The 20,210-nt window shown below is 41.9% G+C and overlaps 1 protein-coding gene across 1 annotated transcript in view; it reads left to right on the top strand.

Annotated features, from left to right (window-relative positions):
• Positions 1-2,874: 2,874 nt before the first annotated feature.
• LOC128850235 (transportin-1-like) overlaps positions 2,875-20,210 on the top strand; it is a 52,478-nt gene continuing 35,142 nt past the window's right edge. The window contains exons 1-4 of the mRNA XM_054053228.1: positions 2,875-3,082; positions 9,549-9,698; positions 12,423-12,529; positions 13,621-13,754. Coding sequence (XP_053909203.1) covers positions 2,875-3,082; positions 9,549-9,698; positions 12,423-12,529; positions 13,621-13,754 — 599 coding nt within the window. The remainder of the gene's footprint in view (positions 3,083-9,548; positions 9,699-12,422; positions 12,530-13,620; positions 13,755-20,210) is intronic.

Genomic DNA, 20,210 nt, shown 5'->3' on the forward strand with positions numbered 1-20,210 from the left:
AAAGGTACTAATCGTGCTATTAGACCAAATGCCTGACACAGAGTAACAAAAACAAACAAACATATTGGATGACCAGCAAGTCGTCTATGGGCTTTTCTCTGAGTAACGGCTTTTTCAATTTTGCCCAAAGGTTTTTGTGCGTTACTGTCACTCCTAAGAGTAGGAGGTAGCTGTTAAAGCCATGTCCCCCTGAAGAAGATCAAATAATGGACTTAGTTCTGCATTAGTTATACCCAAATAAGGTTTAACTCGATTGATTGTTCCTAGGACCTTTTGTAAATCGTTTTAGCTACTATTTGCAATTTGACTTGCTGAGGTTCAATTGTGGCATTCAAAATTTTCCACTCAAGATATTTCCAGGTTTGATTTTTTTCAAGTGCGACTTCAAGGCCTATTTTCTCTAATACAATCTTTGAAATGGTATTAATTGAGCAACACAACTGCTTTGGGTGATATACACAGGTGCGAAAGGAATATAAACCATAGCTTGTATTTGTCCAGTAAAATCAGAATTAATAACACCAGGTTACACAAAAAGACTTTGCAAAGTAACACTCGAATGACCCACTAACCAAGCACTTGAACATTACCGATAGGATCAAAAGCATGAAGCAATACCTTGTGAGCATACTAATCCCTTATTTTGATTGAGGAGGCTGTGGAAAAGATCCAAGCAGGAGTATTTACTGTTGTCATGCGTCTCTGCCGCACGCTGGGTTGCTGGTTTTCTTGGTTCTTTAATGTTAACGGTTTACCCCCAATATCATATTTGAAACGGCGTTGATTTGTAAAGTGACAGCCTTTATGACATGTATGGTAACGATCCAGGCGTTGTCAAATTCTTGGCCCCTTTTGTCTGTTTTTACCTGTATGGGAATTTTCAAGGCTGCAAATGCATTAACTGTTCTATTCCTCTGCAGTTTTTTAATCTCAGAGGATCCTCCTTTCGGACTCTTAAATCATGCTCTCTTTAGTGTCTGTCTAAAATCCCCTTTACGGTTGTCTGCACTAGGACCCAGCAGTTGCTGATCTAAGAAGGGACACTGGAATGCAGATTGTTTTTCACAAATTGTTACTCCCCCGGAGAGAAAAGGACTCCCAAGCTGAAAGAAAAAAAACTTCACATTCAAAAAAAAAATCAGGAGAAAAGGAGGGGGAGGAAAAGCGGGGGGTAGGGGGTGGAACTCACACACAGCCACAGGGCTGGGTTTTTTTTCCATTTTCTTTTTCTATTTTCTATGTTCTTTTTTCTATTTTTCTATTTTCTATTTTTTCTTTTTCCATTTTCTTTTCTGTGTTTCTTTCTGTATTTTCTATTTTCTTTCTTTTTTCTATTTTTTTTTACGTTTTCTTTTCTCTCTCTCTCTCCTTTCTTTTTTTCTAGGTATTTTAAAATCTTGTCATCTGCAGCCTTTCACTTCAAAGGTCCCAGGTAAATCTACCTGTTTGCCGGCTTAGTGGACGTTTGAGATTGAAAGGTCCCAGAGTTGCATTTTTAAGATTAATCAAAACAGAGGCTCAAACTCCTATAACCAATTTGCAAATCTTACAAATGTTTAAAGTACTTTAAACACACACACACACACACACACGGAACCACTCTTTTGAGAGCTGGCTTAATATACCCATATGATGTTGTTTACAACCAGTCAATAAGAATAGCACAATGGTATGAATATTTAAACTATACACGGTACCGAACACATACAACACTTAAAATATGCACATGTATTATAAAATAAGGTTTGTATCGATTGTTTAACAGGTAATAGTGTTTGGCTGTTACAGCATTTTCGTGGCAAAGGACTATCCTGTGGCAGCTGTGAATTACTCATGCATGCAATGGAGCCGGCGGCTGCTTCAGGCGCTGGGCCGGTGGGCAGCTTGGCGGTGAAACAGTCAGTACTTTCTCTTTTTACAGCGTTTTGAATTTCTTTTATCGCTTCATAACTAACTGATTCTCAACGAAGATCTGCATCTTGTAATAAATCATGGGAAAAATTTGCAACAGTTCAACCTGTTCCCGCAGCTGTGCCTCTGTCCTCAAGGAGGAGGACTTGTGCCCATCTGAATTGCTTTTATCCTCAGAAGTTTCACTTGGTAGTGGAAGACAGAGGAGTGGATTAGTGATATTCAGTGGAGATCTTACATCAGAAAGAGGTGGGGCAGAGGATTATACTACAGTTAATCGTTTGCCTTTACACTGTGGCTCGGATTCGCTCGCAAGTTCAAAGGGACTCTTATAAGTCCTGTCTTTAGTTGGATATGATTGTTTCTTATCAGCTTCCTCATCCTCAGAATCACTCCACAATGGTGATCACTTTTTTATTTTCCTTGAAGTCCTTTTAGAAGTCGCCTTTAGGTCCTTCAATACTGGACCAGGAGGGTCAGGATTATTTAAGGCACTAGCCTCTGCTAGATCTTGTTGTGCTTTAAAATCTTTTGGTGTTTTGTATAGCAATTGCCATTATATTAATACATGGGTAGCATTTAAATCTCCCTTTATGGCATGTTCAAACAGTAATTCACCAGCCTCCTTCCAAGTCCCAATGTCAAAAACACGCGGTGATTCCACGGGCACATTCTTACTCCTTAACGATGCTAGTAATTCCAGTTTATGTTCTTCATCATGAACTCCTTTCCCTTTCAAAATATGCTTAAACGTCTTTACTATTGCCTTTTCTTCTGTCAATTTCCTTTTCAAAATATGCTTAAACATCCGATATCTTGGATTGAAGACAAGTGCTGCATCTGTCGGGGCGCCATTATTACAGAGCCATTTTAATAGAATGCGCACTTTAGTCCCATCATAATTGACTCCTTTCTTTAGGAGAAGTTGGAGCAGGAGTTTTGCGATTGCCTCTTGTTCCGATGATGCCCCCTGCCCCATGTCTTCCCAACTCCTCACCTTTTATGATAGGTAATGTCCCGGGGTTTGCGAAGAACCGCAGTCCAGCTGACGATTCTGAGTTGAGTCGGGGTTCCTGCCGGCTGCTCGGAGCAGTTGTAGATCTCAATAACCACACGATGGCGCTATCACGTCGGGTCACCATTTGCAGGAATGAAGGACGAGACGGACTCTGTAGGGATGGAAATCGGAGACCTTTATTGCTCTTAGCGAGCTCCTTATATACACAATGTTATGTTGCATCTAAAACTTGGCATCATTTGATTGGTTACAAACAACTGTTCACACGTATAAGTTTATACTACTATTGGTTAGTTGCTACTGTCCACGCGCCTAGATCAAATGCTTACTTGGTTAATTAGCTTTGCATATTTTATATGCTTTTCCCCTAAGTTATCATGATTTCTACTTTTCTAACATACACCTCCCTCTCAGCTTCTGGGTATACAGCCATAGCTTACTGTTGCTATCCATTGTTTCCTCTTACTGCACTGTTCATGGTCCTTCAAGGGCATTGTGGCCTTCATTAATATAAAACGTTTCTACAGGGTCAGATGTTCTCTGGGTACCCAGCCCCCTGAGCCAGAAGCCAGGGACTGGGAGCAGAACAAAGCTCCCGTGATCCAAGAGGAAATGGGTAGAGACCTGCTCGGCCATTAGACATTCACAAGGCTGTGGGGCCAGATGGGATCCACCCAAGGGTAGTGACGGAGGTGGCAGAGGTGCTCACCAAAACCCTTTCCATCATCTCTGAGCAGTCCTGGATGACCGGGGAAGTTCCATTGGACTGGAGGCTGGCAGATAGAATCATAGAATCACTAGGTTGGAAAGGACCCAATGGATCATAACCATTCCTAACACTCCCTAAACCATGCCCCTCAGCACCTCATCCACCCATCCCTTAAACACCTCCAGGGAAGGTGACTCCACCCCCTCCCTGGGCGGCCTCTGCCAGTGCCCAATGATCCTTTCCGTGAAAAATTTTTTCCTGATGTCCAGCCTGAACCTCCCCTGGCAGAGATTGAGTCCATTCCCCCTTGTCCTGTCCCCTGTCACTTGGGAGAAGAGGCCAGCTCCCTCCTCTCCACAACCTCCTTTCAGGTAGTTGTAGAGAGCAATAAGGTCTCCCCTCAGCCTCCTATTCTCCAGGCTAAACAACCACAGCTCTCTCAGCCGCTCCTCGTCAGACGTTCTCCAGCCCCCTCACCAGCTTCGTTGCTCTTCTCTGGACATGCTCCAGAGCCTCAACATCCTTCTTGTGGTGAGGGGCCCAGAACTGAACACAGTACTCAAGGTGTGGTCTCACCAGTGCCGAGTACAAAGGGAGAATAACCTCCCTGGACCTGCTGGTCACACCGTTTCTGATACAAGCCAAGATGCCATTGGCCTTCTTGGCCACCTGGGCACACTGCTGGCTCATGTTCAGATGTTACACCCATTTACAAGAAGGGCTGGAGGGAGGATCCAGGGAACTCCAGGCCTGTCAGTCTGACCTCAGTGCCAGGGAAGGGCATGGAGCAGGTCATCTTGAGCGTCATCACACAGCACACACGGGACAACCACGGGATCAGGCCCACTCAGCATGGGTTTAGGAAAGGCAGGTCCTGCCAAACTAACCTGATCACCTTCTGTGACGAGGTGACCTGCTTCAGTGAAGCCTTTGACATCATTACCGTAAGAGAAGAAGTATATTAATTAAGAAAGATACATCACCAATTGCTTTATCATCATCCATATCCGCAGTCGCCAGGGAGTCCCTTTTTTTTGCAGCGAGAATCTGAAGAGGCTGTCCCAGCAATTGGAGTCCCCATACAGTGCGTGCACTTGTGGGTGAGGTCTCCGACCATTGCTGCGAGGGGCTTAGCTTTTATACCATTGAACAAGCAACTTGCATCACCCCAAAACCGCAGGGTCTCTGGCCCCAGCTGCTCACTGCCTCTCTTTCTCACACTTTCTTGCACCAAGTATAGCACAATCACACTGATAATAAAACATTTTCTCACACTCTTATGTATTAAGAATAACACAGTACAACTCTATTGATGATAGCAATGTGAGACGTTGCAGACTGAACAGTGCACGTAGCAATGCAACACAAATCATCCATGGGTCATCCATATTGTTTCAGGCCTGTCCATCAGGCCCTGTCACTTCAATGTGGTCCAATTAAAAAGAATTTGTGGATTGCTTAGGATATCTATTTCACATCCTCCCTGGAAATTTTCACCTGGTACTTCAAACAGGTCATTTAGATCGGATTTGACAGCATTCATTTTAAATCTAAATGTTAGTCCTAGGTTCGATGGTGCCAAAGGCATACCACAGAAACTGGTTTAACTAAGGTGAAATTGTGCCAACGATCCCATTGTTCGGTGATAAAACATCTGGTAGCCTTTTCTTTTGGGTTGACTATACTACCAGATACTGTAACTATAGAGGCTTTGTCATATGTGGATCCATTAATTACTCTACATCCTGCTTCAATTTCTTCTCCAATTTTTCTCATTAAAAGCGGAATCTATTCTTCTTTGTCCCACCCTGGCTTGTGTTCTGCTTATATTTCAGTTCCATGTAAAATCACAGTAGCCAAATTCAGGCTTATATCACTGGAATGTATTCCCATACTTGCTGTATATTCGATATGGACTTGAGACTACGGCCATTTCATGGCAGAATTCTGCACAGAGCTGACTAAGATTATCCATACCATTCTGGTTTCACTGCCATAAGGAAAACAGGAAAACTAACAAAATTAAAATGATAAAGAAAAATGACAATCTACTTTTAGATTAATAACATAATTTTGATAATAAATCTGTAATAAACCTTTAAAAGACGTTGAAAAATAAAAAGAAAACTGATTTTTATAATGGAAAAAAGGAGGAGGGGAAGCTTATCAGTGATATGCTCTATTACAAAACCTAATATTGGTATCGATATGTGTCTTCTTTCATCAGTAAGAACCACTCCTCTTGGAATATCTGAAAAACAAACAAAACGACAAATGCTCAATTCAGTTGGAACCAGCAATTAATGATTTAAAAAGAAGGTACAGTCCACTGGGTATTAATTTTGTGATCCTTTCCATGGGCATCAGCGGCTATCCAGGTATATGTATTCAATGGGTTTTTTTAAATTAGGGGAACCTTCCCAACTTTTGGCAATTCTGCCAATATCAGTTGTCCTGGCTGATGTGGTGTTTTTACATTCCCCCACATCTCTCCCTTCTCAGGGAGTAGAGATGAAGGCTGTAGGCAGAAAGCATTAAGCCGAGGGCATCCAATAACTCCCCAATGATTATTTGCCTGGGTTACTGCTTCAGGCAACCAAATGGTCCAGTTGGGTGACTGCGGTTTTAAAATTCACTTTAATAGGCTGTTGGTTCTCTCTGCTATCCCATTTGCCTCAGGATAATATGAGGTGTGGAATACCTATGGAAAGGGGAATACCCTTTTCCCTTAGCCCATTCCTGCACCACTCCAGCAGTGAAGTGGGTGCTGTTATCTGTTTGGATTGATTGGGGTTTCAGTAAGTAACTAAACAAACATTTCAATGCCTTTATAGCATTGTCTCCAGTTGCCCTGGTAACTGCTTCCACCCGGGTTAGGCCTGATACAATTTCTACTCCAACTAAAACATAGCATTCTGATTTTGTAGCTCAAAATCAGTTGATTAAAATGAATTTTAACAGAACCCTTTCTTCTTAAAAGTGCTGTTTCTGTTCTAGCTAGTACAGATCACGATAAAAAGTATTTTAATGGCCCTCAGTCAGTCATCATGGGTGTACTGAGAGCCCTGGTGTTGCGATGCAGTAACTTTTCGTTTTAAAATAATTTATATTTGAATGTTATATCTCTTATTTTGCTTATATTTCTGATGGGATGTTAATAGTTTTGAAGGCCTAGAATAGATCTATGTGTAAACTGTAGCTCTTGGTGCAAAGGAACTTTGAAAATCCTTACTACTTGCCCAAATTAGGGCTTCTGTTCTGGTTTTGGCTGTGAGAGAGTGAATTTTCTCTGTGGTAGCTGGTATGGTGCTGGTTTGGATTTGTCCTGGGAAGAGTGTTGATAACACAGGGATGTTTCAGCTCTCGCTGAGCAGTGCTCACACAGAGCCAAGGCCTTTCCTGCTCCTCACCCCACCCGCGAGCACGCTGGGGTGCACAAGGAGCTGGGAGGGGACACAGCCGGGACAGCTGACCCCAGCTGACCAAAGGGATATTCCACACCATAGGATGTCACGCTCAGCACTAAAAGCTGGGGAAGGAGAAGGAAGGGGGACATTCGGAGTGATGGTGTTTGTCTTCCAAAGTCACTGTTACGCATGATGGAGTCCTGCTTTCCTGGGAATGGCTGAACACCTGCCTGCCAATGGGAAGCAGCGAATGAATTCCATGTTTTGCTTTGCTCATGTGCACGGCTTTTGCTTTCCCTATTAAACTGTCTTTATCTCAACCCACAGTTTTCTCACTTTTACCCTTCCGATTCTCTTCCCCATCCCACTGTGGGGGGAGTGAGTGAATGAGTGGCTATGGGGCTGAGCTGCCAGCCAGGGTTAAACCACATCAGCTTCATAAAAAAAACAAACAAGTGTCTAAAATGCTAATTAAAATTAGCTCCATGTGCTGATTAGGATTGCCATAAACTGTAAATTTAAATTTTCTTATGCTATAATGTAAACTTTTCTATGTTGAACATCCAGATTTCACTTTCAGCATGTTTCAGAAGTAATACGAAGTTACTCATGCCCTTGGTTGAAGAACTAAACGGGAGCTTGCTTCAGTATAACTGAAAAATCTAGGCTGTTCTTTTTCCGCTTCTCCCCTTGTCTCAATAATTTAGAGGAATTTGTAGGCAAGAAGAGCTCATTGAAGAGAACTCAAACTGTTGCCTAAACTTAAATTATTACTCTGTTTAGGTCAGTTCTGGTGGCTTTTTCCTTATGTTTCATGCTATATAACACTTTAACTGTTAACATTGTTTAAAGCCTTTCTTTCTTCTCTAATTATTAATTTAACAGAGTAATAGAAAGCTGGTATCTGAAGGAAGTACAGTACTTTATTTTGCAGAAAAATTGAACACTGTATTTTTGTGGGAGTAGGGGGCAGTGGACTTACTGTGTAGTCCCTACCTCATTTCTAAGTCTTACTATGGTGAAAGCTGGATTGTCTTCTATTTCATACAGTAATAGGGCTACAGAAACTTGTCAGTATAATTAGAATGTCTTAATGTCTTTGACTATCTCTTTCATGAGTCTTCTATATCCCAGGAATTCAATTCTATTCCTTGCTTTTATCTCTACAAAACTTTCTTAAAATGTAGAATTTGCAATACTGATATTCTAACTTTGAATAGATAGAATCATAGAATGCCAGGTTGGAAGGGACCTCAAGCATTATCTGGTCCAACCTTTTAGGTGATCTATAGTTTGAATGAGATGGCCCGACACCCTGTTGAGCTGAGCCTTAAAAGTGTCCGGTGCAGAGGAATCCACCGCTGCCCTGGGGAGATTACTCCAGTGTTTAACGGTTCTCATGGGGAAACATTTTCTTCTGGAATCCAATCAGAATCTCCCCAGGAGCAACTTCTACCCATTACCCCATGTCTTTTCCACATGACTCCTTGTAAAAAGGGCATCTCCATCCTCTTGGCAGACACCCTTTATGTAGTGGTACATGGTGATAAGGTCTCCTCTAAGCCTTCTCCTCTCAAGGCTGAACAAACCCAGCTCTCTCAAACTTACCTTGTATGGAATGTTTCCCAGTCCTCTGATCATCTCAGTGGCCCTTCTCTGGACCCTCTTCAGCCTGGCTACATCTTTTTTTGTATAGCAGGGATCAAAACTGAACACAGTATTCCAAGTGTGGCCTGACAAGCGCTGAGTAGAGTGAGATGATGACTTCTTTATCTCTGCTGGTGATGCCCTTGTTGATGCACCCTAGCAGCCCGCTGGCTTTCTGTGTTGCAGCAGCACACTGTTCACTCATGTTGAGCTTGTTGGCCACCAGGACACCAAGATCCCTTTCCACAGAGCTGCTTCCCAGCTGAGTGGATCCCAGCCTGTGCTGCACTCCAGGGTTATGTTTTCCCAGGTACAAGACCTTACACTTGTCCTTGTTGAACTTTATAATGTTCTTGTTGTCCCGCTCTTCCAGCCTGTCCAGGTCTTCCTGGAGGGTAGCTCTGGAGCGTCAGCCTCCCCACTCATAGATAGAAATAGTGAATTCTGAGACTAAAAAACTTTTTTACGTGAATTGACAGGTGTATTTGGAAGGAGAGATAAGAAAATAGAGAGTAATATCTCTCACTTTAAGCTTTGATCTTGTTGTGTTGTTCTGGAAATCTGCTTTATCCTACGAGCTGATGGAAGTGCCAGGGCAGGGTTAGGTTGGACATTAGGAAAAGGTTCTTCCCCCAGAGGGTGGTGGAGCACTGGAACAGCTCCCAGGGAAGCAGTCACAGCACCAAGCCTGGCAATATTCCAGAAGTGTTTGGCCAAAGCCCTCAGACCCACAGTGTGAATATTGGGGTGTCCTTTGCAGGGACAGGAGTTGGACTGGATGATCTTTGTGGGTCCCTTCCAACTCAGGACATTCTGTGATTCTGTGAAGTTTGAATGTAATTATTTTCTGTTGCAGATGAACCGACGCGTTCCTTGAGTGGTCTTATCTTAAAGAATAATGTAAAAGCACATTTTCACAACTTTCCAAATGGGGTAACTGACTTCATTAAAAGTGAATGTCTTAACAACATTGGTGATTCCTCCCCCTTAATTAGAGCTACTGTAGGTAAGTTTACTCTTATTGTTGTTTTCTGCACATAAAAATGTTACTGATATGTGACAGCTGCACTAGTGAGACTTTATTAAACTCCTAAAACTGTTTGCCTCTGATAATTGCCACTACACCATGTTTTGATGCTGATCTTAATCTTCACTGGGAATATATGAAAGTCATACTTATTTTTGCTTCCTATTCTCTTAAAACTGATATATAGCAATTCAGTTTGTATTGCTTGAAATATGACTGAACATAAGTTTACTTGACTCTACTGAAATTCAGCTTGCTGCCAATTTTTATACCTAAAATGAAGAACAAGGTAAAAGTTTGCTTCTGTTAGCTAATTTCCTTTGTCCCCCATATTCACACCCCTTCAGGTAATCATTATACCATGTGACACACATTAACATAATGAGTTTCTCTTTTTTAAATACCTTCTGTCAGAAAACTGTAGATTAAGTGGGGTGATCAGACATCATCTAGAAGTGTCTTTGTTGCATGGATATCTGATTTCTTAAGTACTGTGTTTTAGTACACTTCTACAACATAAATATTTGTGTTATTTTTACTTATTTCTAGATAATGTTGCTTTTCTGTCTGCTCCTTGGGCTCTGCTTCAAGGTCTTGTAAATACCAGGCAGTTCCAACTGCTTTTCTACTATTTTTTATCCAATTCCCTGCCTGTTATCTGCCGAGTTAAGTACAAACAGTCACGTACTTTTTCACTGCAAGCTGGCTAAAAATTGTTACTTAAGCTAATTCACTACTTTAAAATTTGAGTGTACAATACTTTAACAATATATATGTATATCATTTGTGTATATATATATGCGCCATGTCCAACAATGGACCATTATTTATTATCTCTGATGCAGTGCCTAAAACTTAATTTTATATGGCTGTTTCCACATCATTCTTAAAACCTTTTGCAAAGCTTCAAATGTTGTACCTATTGCTCTTTGCCTCTTTAAGTTCTTGATAGTCTGATATTTATTTATTTATTTAATTTTGTCCCTGCCAAAGTGTCTCTTCATCATTTTTTTTTTTTTTAAAAAAGGAAACTAGCTCATTAAATGGGTTTTCTGCAGACCTTAACAGAAAGCTCATGATGACATGTATGATCTGAACTGCATGTGTCTCTGCAAGGGGATGATGGCTTCAAGTTGCTTCTTGCCTGCACATTTGGAAGTGTCTTCTCCTAGGTTATCCTGTTGCTATCTAGGATAAGCCTTTTTGAAGAATGCTTAAAGTAGTTTTCAAATAGTCTTCAGTTTAGCTGTGAAAGCTTGCACATATTACAATTACAGACAGACCATTTGTCATCTTCTGAAAACTTCTGGGATCTTGGAAAGTTTTTTAAACCAGCTGTTTTCCAGAACTACTAACCTGTTTAAGGCTTATGACTTCTCTCACATGTTGGTCCAGAGTAGTTCTAGGAATTTCACTCTTTAATTTTGTTTCTCAAGTTGTGTTAATTCTACAAACCTGTGTCAAACCTAAGTCAGGGAGATAATTTTGCAATTTAAGTGCTTTGTCTAGGAGGCAAGAACATCCATTTATTTTGTTCTGTTTATGAAGTTCAGTTTAATTTTTTTTTAAATACAGATCATTAAGATCCAGCAACAATAAAAAATGTATTTTCTGTTAATGCATCTGATATTCTTTGCAAGATCATAATATTCAGAAGAAATAGTGTTTAAGACTCCATAGATCTCCATAGGCTTTTGTGAATCTTTTCTGTTCAGTTGCAATTATGAAGACAACTGGATACAAACTATTTCTGGAGCTGTAAAATTATTTTACCTCTGTCTTCATTTTTGCCCTTTGTCTTCTTGGGTTCTCCAGCCTTTATTGCATCAAAGGAAACACAATGCAAAATATCCTTGTGTCTTGCACAGAATATCCTTGCTCTGTAGTGTCCTGTATTCTTGTATATTTAATAAGATTTTTTTTCCTTTTTATTTGGAGTGAAATGTTATATGGTGTTTAGCTCAATGAAAAATCACTTGTCACTTGGGAGATTAATAGTTGAGGCAAAATGGACTCATAGTCAGTCCTAGTTTATAAGCAGCCTTCCCCATTCCTGTCACCTAATTGTTTTTTCCTGGGATTTCTGTATGTGCTGGAAATAGAATTAGTGACTCTTTGGGCCATCCTATCTGTTTGCTAGATCTGAATCAGCCAACCCCTTCAGCTGATCACTGGATGATCTGCAATAGTATGTAAGCTCTTAGTAGGTATCTTAGTCTTATAATGTGTCCTTGATGTTTTGTGTAAACATAGTAAAGTTCTGAACACATAATTTACCATTGGCTTATAAGTTTATTGATTGACAACTTCCCATGTTCATGCTTTTGTATCATAATAAAGAGGAGGTGATTTGAGGTGGATACTCTGTTTTTACTGGAGGTCAAGATTTGTACAGTTTTTAGTAAACTTAGAGCAGAACCTGCCCTGCAGTGTTTGGGCATGATTATTTACTTAATTGGAATTACTTTTGTGCTTGACTTACCACATCCGCCCTTCATGGTAGGAGGAAGAAACAACCTGCTTTTGCATTTCAAAGCCCTTCAAGTACTGTTTGTAATTAAATGTACTTCCTCTTTTTATGCCTATCAGCTCTTAATAAAACAAGAAATTTCTTAACTCCTTAGATCTTTGAGAGGAGTAAAATGAGAAAAATTGGTGTGAAGAAATGAGATCTCATTTCTTTTATTCCTCTGATTCACTTAGGCATTCTGATAACAACTATTGCTTCAAAAGGGGAATTACAGAATTGGCCTGAACTCTTACCAAAGCTTTGCAGCCTGTTGGATTCTGAAGATTACAATACCTGTGAGGTAAGGAGACTTATTTTGAAATGGATTATCATCTAAATTTGATTTTTATTTTGTCTCTTCATGGATACTATACATATGTATAGTGTGTATATGTGTGTATATGCACATATAGAATCTTTTCGGAGAACAGTGGCTCAAATTTGATACTTTTTATTATACTTGCATTCCATGTTCTTAGTATTCATTCAAATGAATTAATTTTCTTTGCATAAAAGCAGAATAAGACTGTAGATGAGTAGTCATAGCATCTCAGCTGAGAAGTGTATTAAAGTTACCAATTTGTGATGCCCAATCTTAGGCATGATCAAGTTGACCTTTGATTTTCTCTTACTTAAAAGTAACATTGTTCATTCTTCTTATTACTCAATCTGGAAATGTGATCTGTTACTGCTATATCAGGCTACTGTAAAATGAACTTTTTTTGTTCAGTGTTTATGAAGGAAAATAAATAGCAGCTCAACTGTTTTAAGGTGTGAGGAAAAAGAAGTCTTGTCTGATTATTTTTTTTTTTAAAAAAAAAACCTATGATCACACAATTGTAATTACTTAATGCTGTTTCCATAACTGTGCAAAGCATTTTGTATGTAACAATCATTAGAGATATGACTGGTCCAAGATGTCACGGTTATGTAGTGTTTTAGTGCTGCTTTGTTAAGAAAAAGAAAAAAAAAAACCCACTTGAGAATGAAACTTAAATTATTAACCATAACAAATCATTAAAAGAAATAAAATCATATATGAAATTAAACTGGATGCTTCTGCAAATTTGTCATTTATCTTGCTTTTAAGGATTTTTAAAAATACAATTGAATAAATGAGCGTTGAATGCTAAAATTGAAATTACCACTTCTTTATTATAGACTCATTCAACTTGAGAGCTTACAGATGACAGTATAAAGTGCTTAAATAAAAAGTTTTTAAAGATGTTTTAATTTAACTCCATATTTAGTTAACTGCATTTACTTTGTTAATTATCTACATTTACTGTGGTGGCCTGCTAAAATTAGCTGTTCTGTACAACACCTGAAACATTGCTTTCTTCAAAATGTAAAAGGACGGGGTTTTTTTTTTTAATTATTATTTTTAAACAGGGTGCATTTGGTGCTCTTCAGAAAATATGTGAAGATTCTGCTGAAATTTTAGATAGCGATGTATTGGACCGACCACTCAATATCATGATACCTAAATTCTTGCAATTCTTCAAGCACAGCAGTCCAAAAATAAGGTAGGTTTAGGAGTTGTACTTAAGTTACCTCTTAAAAATTTATTTATGTGAGCAGCAAGGTTGATAAACTGATCTACGAAATAAAACATGTTTATTTTTTTTAAATGATCCCGCATTTGCAAAGGTGAGAATACACAGAGAATTCATGCATCAGGAATTTCTATGCTTATCTACTTACTTAATAGATCAGTCTCAACTCTTTATACATATTCCAATCTAGAAGCTGTCTGACTTTGAAAATCAAACTGTTTCTTTTAAGATTTTGTGTATTATTATGAAAATTTCAGTGATGTGCTTACAATTTCATCTTCCAATTAGAAAGAATTATCTTGCATTCGTTTCCTAAGGACTGCAGAAATGGGAGAGTAAAAACAATGTTTTCTTTTAATAGTTTCTGAGTTAGAATCCTGGAATGCTTTGGGTTGGAAGGGACCTCAAAGCCCATCTGGTTCCACCTCCTGCCATGGGCAGGGACACCTCCCACTGGATCAGGGGCTCCAAGCCCCATCCAACCTGGCCTTGAACAACCCCTCCAGGGATGAGGCAGCCACTACTGCTCTGGGCAACCTGGACCAGGGCCTCACCACTCTCCCAGGAGAACATTTCTCCCTGAGAGCTCATCTCAATTTCCCCTCTTTCAGCTGAAAACCGTTCCCCTTGTCTTGTCCCTGCACCCCCTGATCAAGAGACCCTCCCCAGCTTTCCCAGAGCCCCTTTCAGTACTGGAAGCTGCTTTAAGGTCTCCCCAGAGCCTTCTCTTCTCCAGGATGAACAACCCCAACTCCCTCAGCCTGTCCTCATAGGGGAGGTAAACATCTTCATGGCCTTATCTGGACTCACTCAAGCAGCTCTATGTCCTTCTTATGCTGAGGACTCCAGAACTGGATGCAGGGCTCCAGGTGAGGTCTCACAATAGTAGAGGGGCAGAATCCCCTCCCTTGCTCTGCTGGTCACACTTCTGATGCAGCCCAGACCACAGTTGACTTGCAGGGCTGCGAGCGCACGTTGCCGGCTCCTGTTGAGCTTCTCATCCACCAGCACCCCAAGTCCTTCTCCTCAGGGCTACACTCAATCCATTCTCTGCCCAGCCTGTATTTGTGCTTGGGATTGCCCCAACCCAGGTGCAGGACCTTGCCCTTGGCTTTGTTGAACTCCATGAGGTTCGCACAGCCCCACCTCTCCAGCCTTTCCAGGTCCCTCTGGATGGCATCCATTCCCTCCAGCGCACTGACTGCACCACACAGCTTGGTGTCATTGGCAAACTTGCTGAGGGTGCCCTTGATCCTACTGTCCATGTCTGTGACAAACATGTTGACCACCACCGGTGCCAATACTGACCCCCGAGGAATGCCAGTCATCACTGGTCTCCATTTGGACATTGAGCCATTGACCACAACTCTTTGAGTGCAACTTTCCAGCCAATCCGTTATGCTCCAAGTGGTCTATCCATCAAATCCATGTCTCTCCAATTTGGAGAAAAGAATGTGGTGTGGGACAGTGTCAAATGCTTTGCACAAGTCCAGCTAGATGATGTTAGTTGCTCTTCCCTTATCCACCAATTTTGTAGCCCCATCATAGAAAGCCACCAAATTTGTCAGGCACAATTTGCCCTCAGTGAAGCCATGTTGGCTGTCACCAGTCACCTCCTTATTTTCCATGTGCCTCATCAGTTTCCAGGAGGATCTGCTCCATGATCTTGCCAGCACAGAGGTGAGACTGACCAGCCTGGAGTTCCCCGGGTCTTCCTCTTTTCCTTTTTCAAAAGTGGGGGTTATGTTTCCCCTTTTCCAGTCAGCGGGGACTTCACTGCACTACCACAACTTCTCAAATATGATGGACAGTGGCTTAGAAACTTTGTCTGCCAGTTCCCTCAGGACCCGCGGATGCATCTCATAAGGTCCCATGGACTTGTGCATCTTCAGGTTCCTTAGATGGTCTTGCAGCTGACAACTCTCCTACAGAGGGCAGTTCTTCCATCTCCCAGTCCCTGCCTTTGCCTTCTGCAACTTTGGGTGGTGTGGCTTGTGCCTTTGCTGGTGAAGGCTGAGGCAAAAAAGTTGTTGAGTACCTCAGTCTTCTCCAAATCCTGGGCAACCAGGTCTCCTATTTCTTTCTGGAGAGGGCCCACATTCTCCCTAGCCTTCCTTTTGTCACTGATGTACCTATAGAAGCTTTTCTTGTTGTCCTTGACATACCTGACCAGATTTAATTCTATCTGGGTTTTGGCTTTCTTGATCTGATCCCTGGCTGTTCGGACAATTTCTCTGTATTCCTCCCAGTCTACCTGCCCTTCCACCTTCTGTGGTCTTCCTTTTTGAGTTTAAATTTGTCCAGGAGCTCCTGGTTCATCCATGCAGAGCTCCTGGCAGTTTTGCCTGCCTTCCTCTTTGTTGCTCCTGAGCTTGGAGGAGGGGATCCTTGAATATTAACCAGCTTTCTTGGGCCCCCCTACCCTCCAGGGCTTTATCCCATGGCACTCTACCAAGCAGATCCCTGAAGAGGCCAAAGTCTGCTCTCCTGAAGTCCAGGGCAGTGTGCTTGCTGTGCACCCTCCTTGCTTCCCTAAAGATCTTGAACTCCACCATTTCATGGTCACTGCAGCCAAGGCTGCCCTTGAACTTCACATTTCCCACCAGCCCTTCCTTGTTGGTAAGAACAAGGTCAAGTTCTTGAAGAAAAATATTTTTCTGCTTTAACAGCACCAAAACTTAGAAAGCTCTTTATCTTTCATCTGGATCAAATTAAATGGCTTCAACATCTTTTTAATTTAATACAGTAATAATCTCTCCAAAGTAACAGAACTATAGGATAGAAGAAAAATTACAAAATTAACATGTTATTGCTAATATTTCTCAATCTTTTACTCATAAATGAGCCAGCAATGTGACCTTGCCACAAGGAAGGTGAATAGTATCCTGGGCTGGAGTGTTGCCAGCATGGGAGGTGATCCCCTCACTCTCCATGTGAGGCCACACCTGGAGTCCTGTGTCCAGTTCTGGGCTCCTCAGCACAAGAGAGACATGGACATACTGGAGAGAGTCCAACGGAGGCCATGGAGATGATGAAGGGACTGGAGCATCTCTGAGCTGGGACTGTTCAGCCTGGAGAAGGGAAGGCTCAGGGAGAGGGTGTGTGTTTGTCTGTCTGATCAGTGTATATAAATACCTGAAGGGAGGGTGAAAAGAAGATTGAGCTAGGCTCTTTTCTGTGGTGCCCAGTGATAGGGCCAAAGGCAATGGGCACAAACTGAAACACAGGAGGTTCTGCCTTAACATCAAGGAATACCTTTTTACTATGAGGGTGACCAAGGACTGGAACAGGTTGTACAGAGAGGTGGTGGACTCTCCATCCTTGGAGATATTCAAAAGCCACCAGGACATGGTCCAGGGCAGGCTGCTTTAGGTGACTACTTGAGTTGGGGGTTGAATCAGATGACCTCCAGAGGACCCTTCCAACCTCAACCATGCTGTGTGATTCTGTGAAATGTGCTTTTGAACTCCTCTTTGTAAATTATATTGAAAGATTCTACAACTTGGAGGCAGCAATTATTGACAACAGTAGTAGGTGGTGAAGACTAAAAGAAGAGTATAACTAGGAATACGAGGTCTGATGCAAATACCCCAAGACTTTGCCTGTAACTATTTATTTACCAAATTAAGCAAATCAACTACTCTCACCTTCCAAACAGTTCCCTTCTGAGTTGACACACAGCGGCATCTGACACTGCCGATGTCCAAAGCCATTCCACAGATCTTTCTCTGAAAGGCTGCTGAGCATCTCTGCTGGTTTGACTTTCACTTCTACCCACAGAAAATGGGTTCCTTTGAGCACCGACTTGATCTTTAGGAAGATCAAACTTGCAAACTGCAAGATTGGGGAAACAAGAGATGGGGAATGGCAGCAAGTTCCTGCCTGGCGCAGGAAACCTGCTCCCCCTACCCAGACAACAAACCGCCAGATCCCCCTGAGGAACAAATACGAAGCGCTGAAGGTGGAACCCATCTCCAAGGATGAAGAAGATGGCTCCCACAGCATAGAAACATTTCCTAGGCTGTGCCATCCTCAGATGAGGTGATTTGTACTAAACAAATAAATCTTACAGTATCCTGATTTATAGCACCTGAAGCAAAGCCTGTGTGTCTTCAAATGGGGAAAAAAACTTCTGAAGTTTTTCTGAATTTACCCTCCTCTCCTAGAGGCAATCAGACCTTTTGTATTTAGACTGGTGAGAGGATAATTCAGTCTCTTTGCCATCAGTCCTCAGCCTCTCAGCCTAGAAACATTCTCTACAGCCTAGAAACATTCCCTAGACTGCGCCATCCTCAGATGACCATAAAAACATCCTCAGTAAATAAGAAGAGGAGAGTGATTGTCTTAGGGGAATCCCTTCTAAAAGGAACAGAAGGACTCGTCTGCAGAACCGACCCGCTCCACAGGGAGGTCTGCTGCTTACCGGGGGCATCAGTGAAGGATGTAACTAGAAAACTTCCTTCTTGGTCAAAGAGACGGATTATTACCCTCTGGTAATATTTCAAATAGGCAATGATGACTTACAGCGCAGAAAGCTGAAAGCCATTAAGAGAGACTTCAGGACTCTAGGGAGAACGATGGAGGGCTCTGGGGCACAAGTAGTGTTGAGTTCCATTCCAATGCTAAGGAATGAGGAACAGGAGGTCAAAGAGAAGCAGCTGATTAATGCCTGGCTCCGAGCCTGGTGTGAGGAGAAAGGCTTTGGGTTCTTTGATCATGGGGTGACCCGCGCACCCCCAGGCTTTCTTACAAGGGATGGGACATGCTTGTCTCCTAGGGGGACTAAAGTTCTTACTACAAATCTAGTTAGGCTCTTAAATAGAGCTTTAAACTAGATGTGAAGGGGGAGGAGGACGAGACCAGGCTAGTCGTGAGTGAGCCTGGAAGTGGGACTCCAGTGACTGAGAGATGGTGAGCTGGAGAGGACCGCCAGTACGCCACCACAGAGCAAGTGGGGGTGATTACACCTGGGGACAGTAAGGACGAAACTGGCACTGTGGCATTAATTACTCCAAGGACCAGTCAATTGGGAATGAGCTCTATTCCCTTTATGAGGGCTGAAGGTTTGCCAGCCCACCTGAAGTGCATTTACACCAATGCATGCAGCATGGGCAATAAGAAGGAGGAGTTGGAAGCTGTTGTAGGGCAAGGTGACTACGATGTCATTGCCATCACGGAAACATGGTGGGACGACTCGTATAACTGGAGTGCAGCCATGTGGGGGTATAAACTCTTCAGGCAGGACAGGAAGGGTAGGAGAGGAAGCGGGGTAGCCCTCTATGTTAAGGAGTGCTTCGATACCCTTGATCTCAAAGGGTCATTGGGCACTGGCAGAGACTGCCCAGGGAGGGGGTGGAGTCACCTTCCCTGGAGGTGTTTAAGGGATGGGCGGATGAGGTGCTGAGGGACATGGTTTAGGGAGCGTTAGGAATGGTTGGACTCCATGACCCAGTGGGTCCTTTCCAACCTAGTGATTCTATGATTCTATGAAGAGGGAGCCAGGTCTGGTGAACAGGATGGGGTCTGAAGCACAGCGATGTTGTTATGAGCTAAAAACTGTACCACAGAGAAAGCGCTGTGGGCTGGCGCACAGCAACATTTTCTGATTGAGGGTAAGAAAACGTCTATCTGAACCCGTGTCCACTCGCATTGAGTGAAGGGGTCGAACTGAACCTTGTCTCACTGTGACAGATTAGAACATGTTCTATACCCATCTCTGTCTCTCCCCTCCCAATCTTCGTTCCCCAGCTACAGGATTAGTCTCGGGGGATTGTCAGACTGTGTATACTTCTGATAAGATTTAAATAAGATTTAAAAACTTGCCTAACATAGGTGTGTAGTAAGAAAAATATATAACAAAGGATGAACTTGTACTTGTGGAAAGATAAGCCTAATACTTCATTTGAGCTGGGAAAGATGGAAAAAAACATCCTTTTTTCCTTATCATGTTAAACTGAGCCTTTCACTTTTTGTATGGTGTGATGTTTGTGGCTTTGAAATAGCTAAGCCTGCTTCAACTTCAAAGCAGATCACCTGCTGTACTGAAACCGGGCTGCAGGTCATAGTGCTGAAGTATGAAGAATAAATATTAGTAAAGTCAGTAAAATAGTTCATATTTAAATCTGTCAAGAGACAATTTTTGAATGCTTTATGAGGCTGTTTTCCAAGAAATGCCTGAACAAACTAAATATTTGGAGTTACATTAGTAAAATACTTGAGTGAATCTGCAAAGGCTTTTAAACATAGCTTTGCCTTGTACCTTTAACTTATGTAATTTGGCTTTTGTATCATAGAATGAAAAGACTTGTAAGTAATGTTTTTGCGTGAAGTGGAATAGAAGAATCAATTCTTTGCTTCAAGTATGTTTTTACCACAAGTGTTTTAGTATGTATCTTAATGCAAGTGTGTATTTGTTCTAAGCTACAA

Source organism: Cuculus canorus, chromosome W, assembly GCF_017976375.1.
Source record: "Cuculus canorus isolate bCucCan1 chromosome W, bCucCan1.pri, whole genome shotgun sequence".
NCBI lineage: Eukaryota > Metazoa > Chordata > Aves > Cuculiformes > Cuculidae > Cuculus > Cuculus canorus.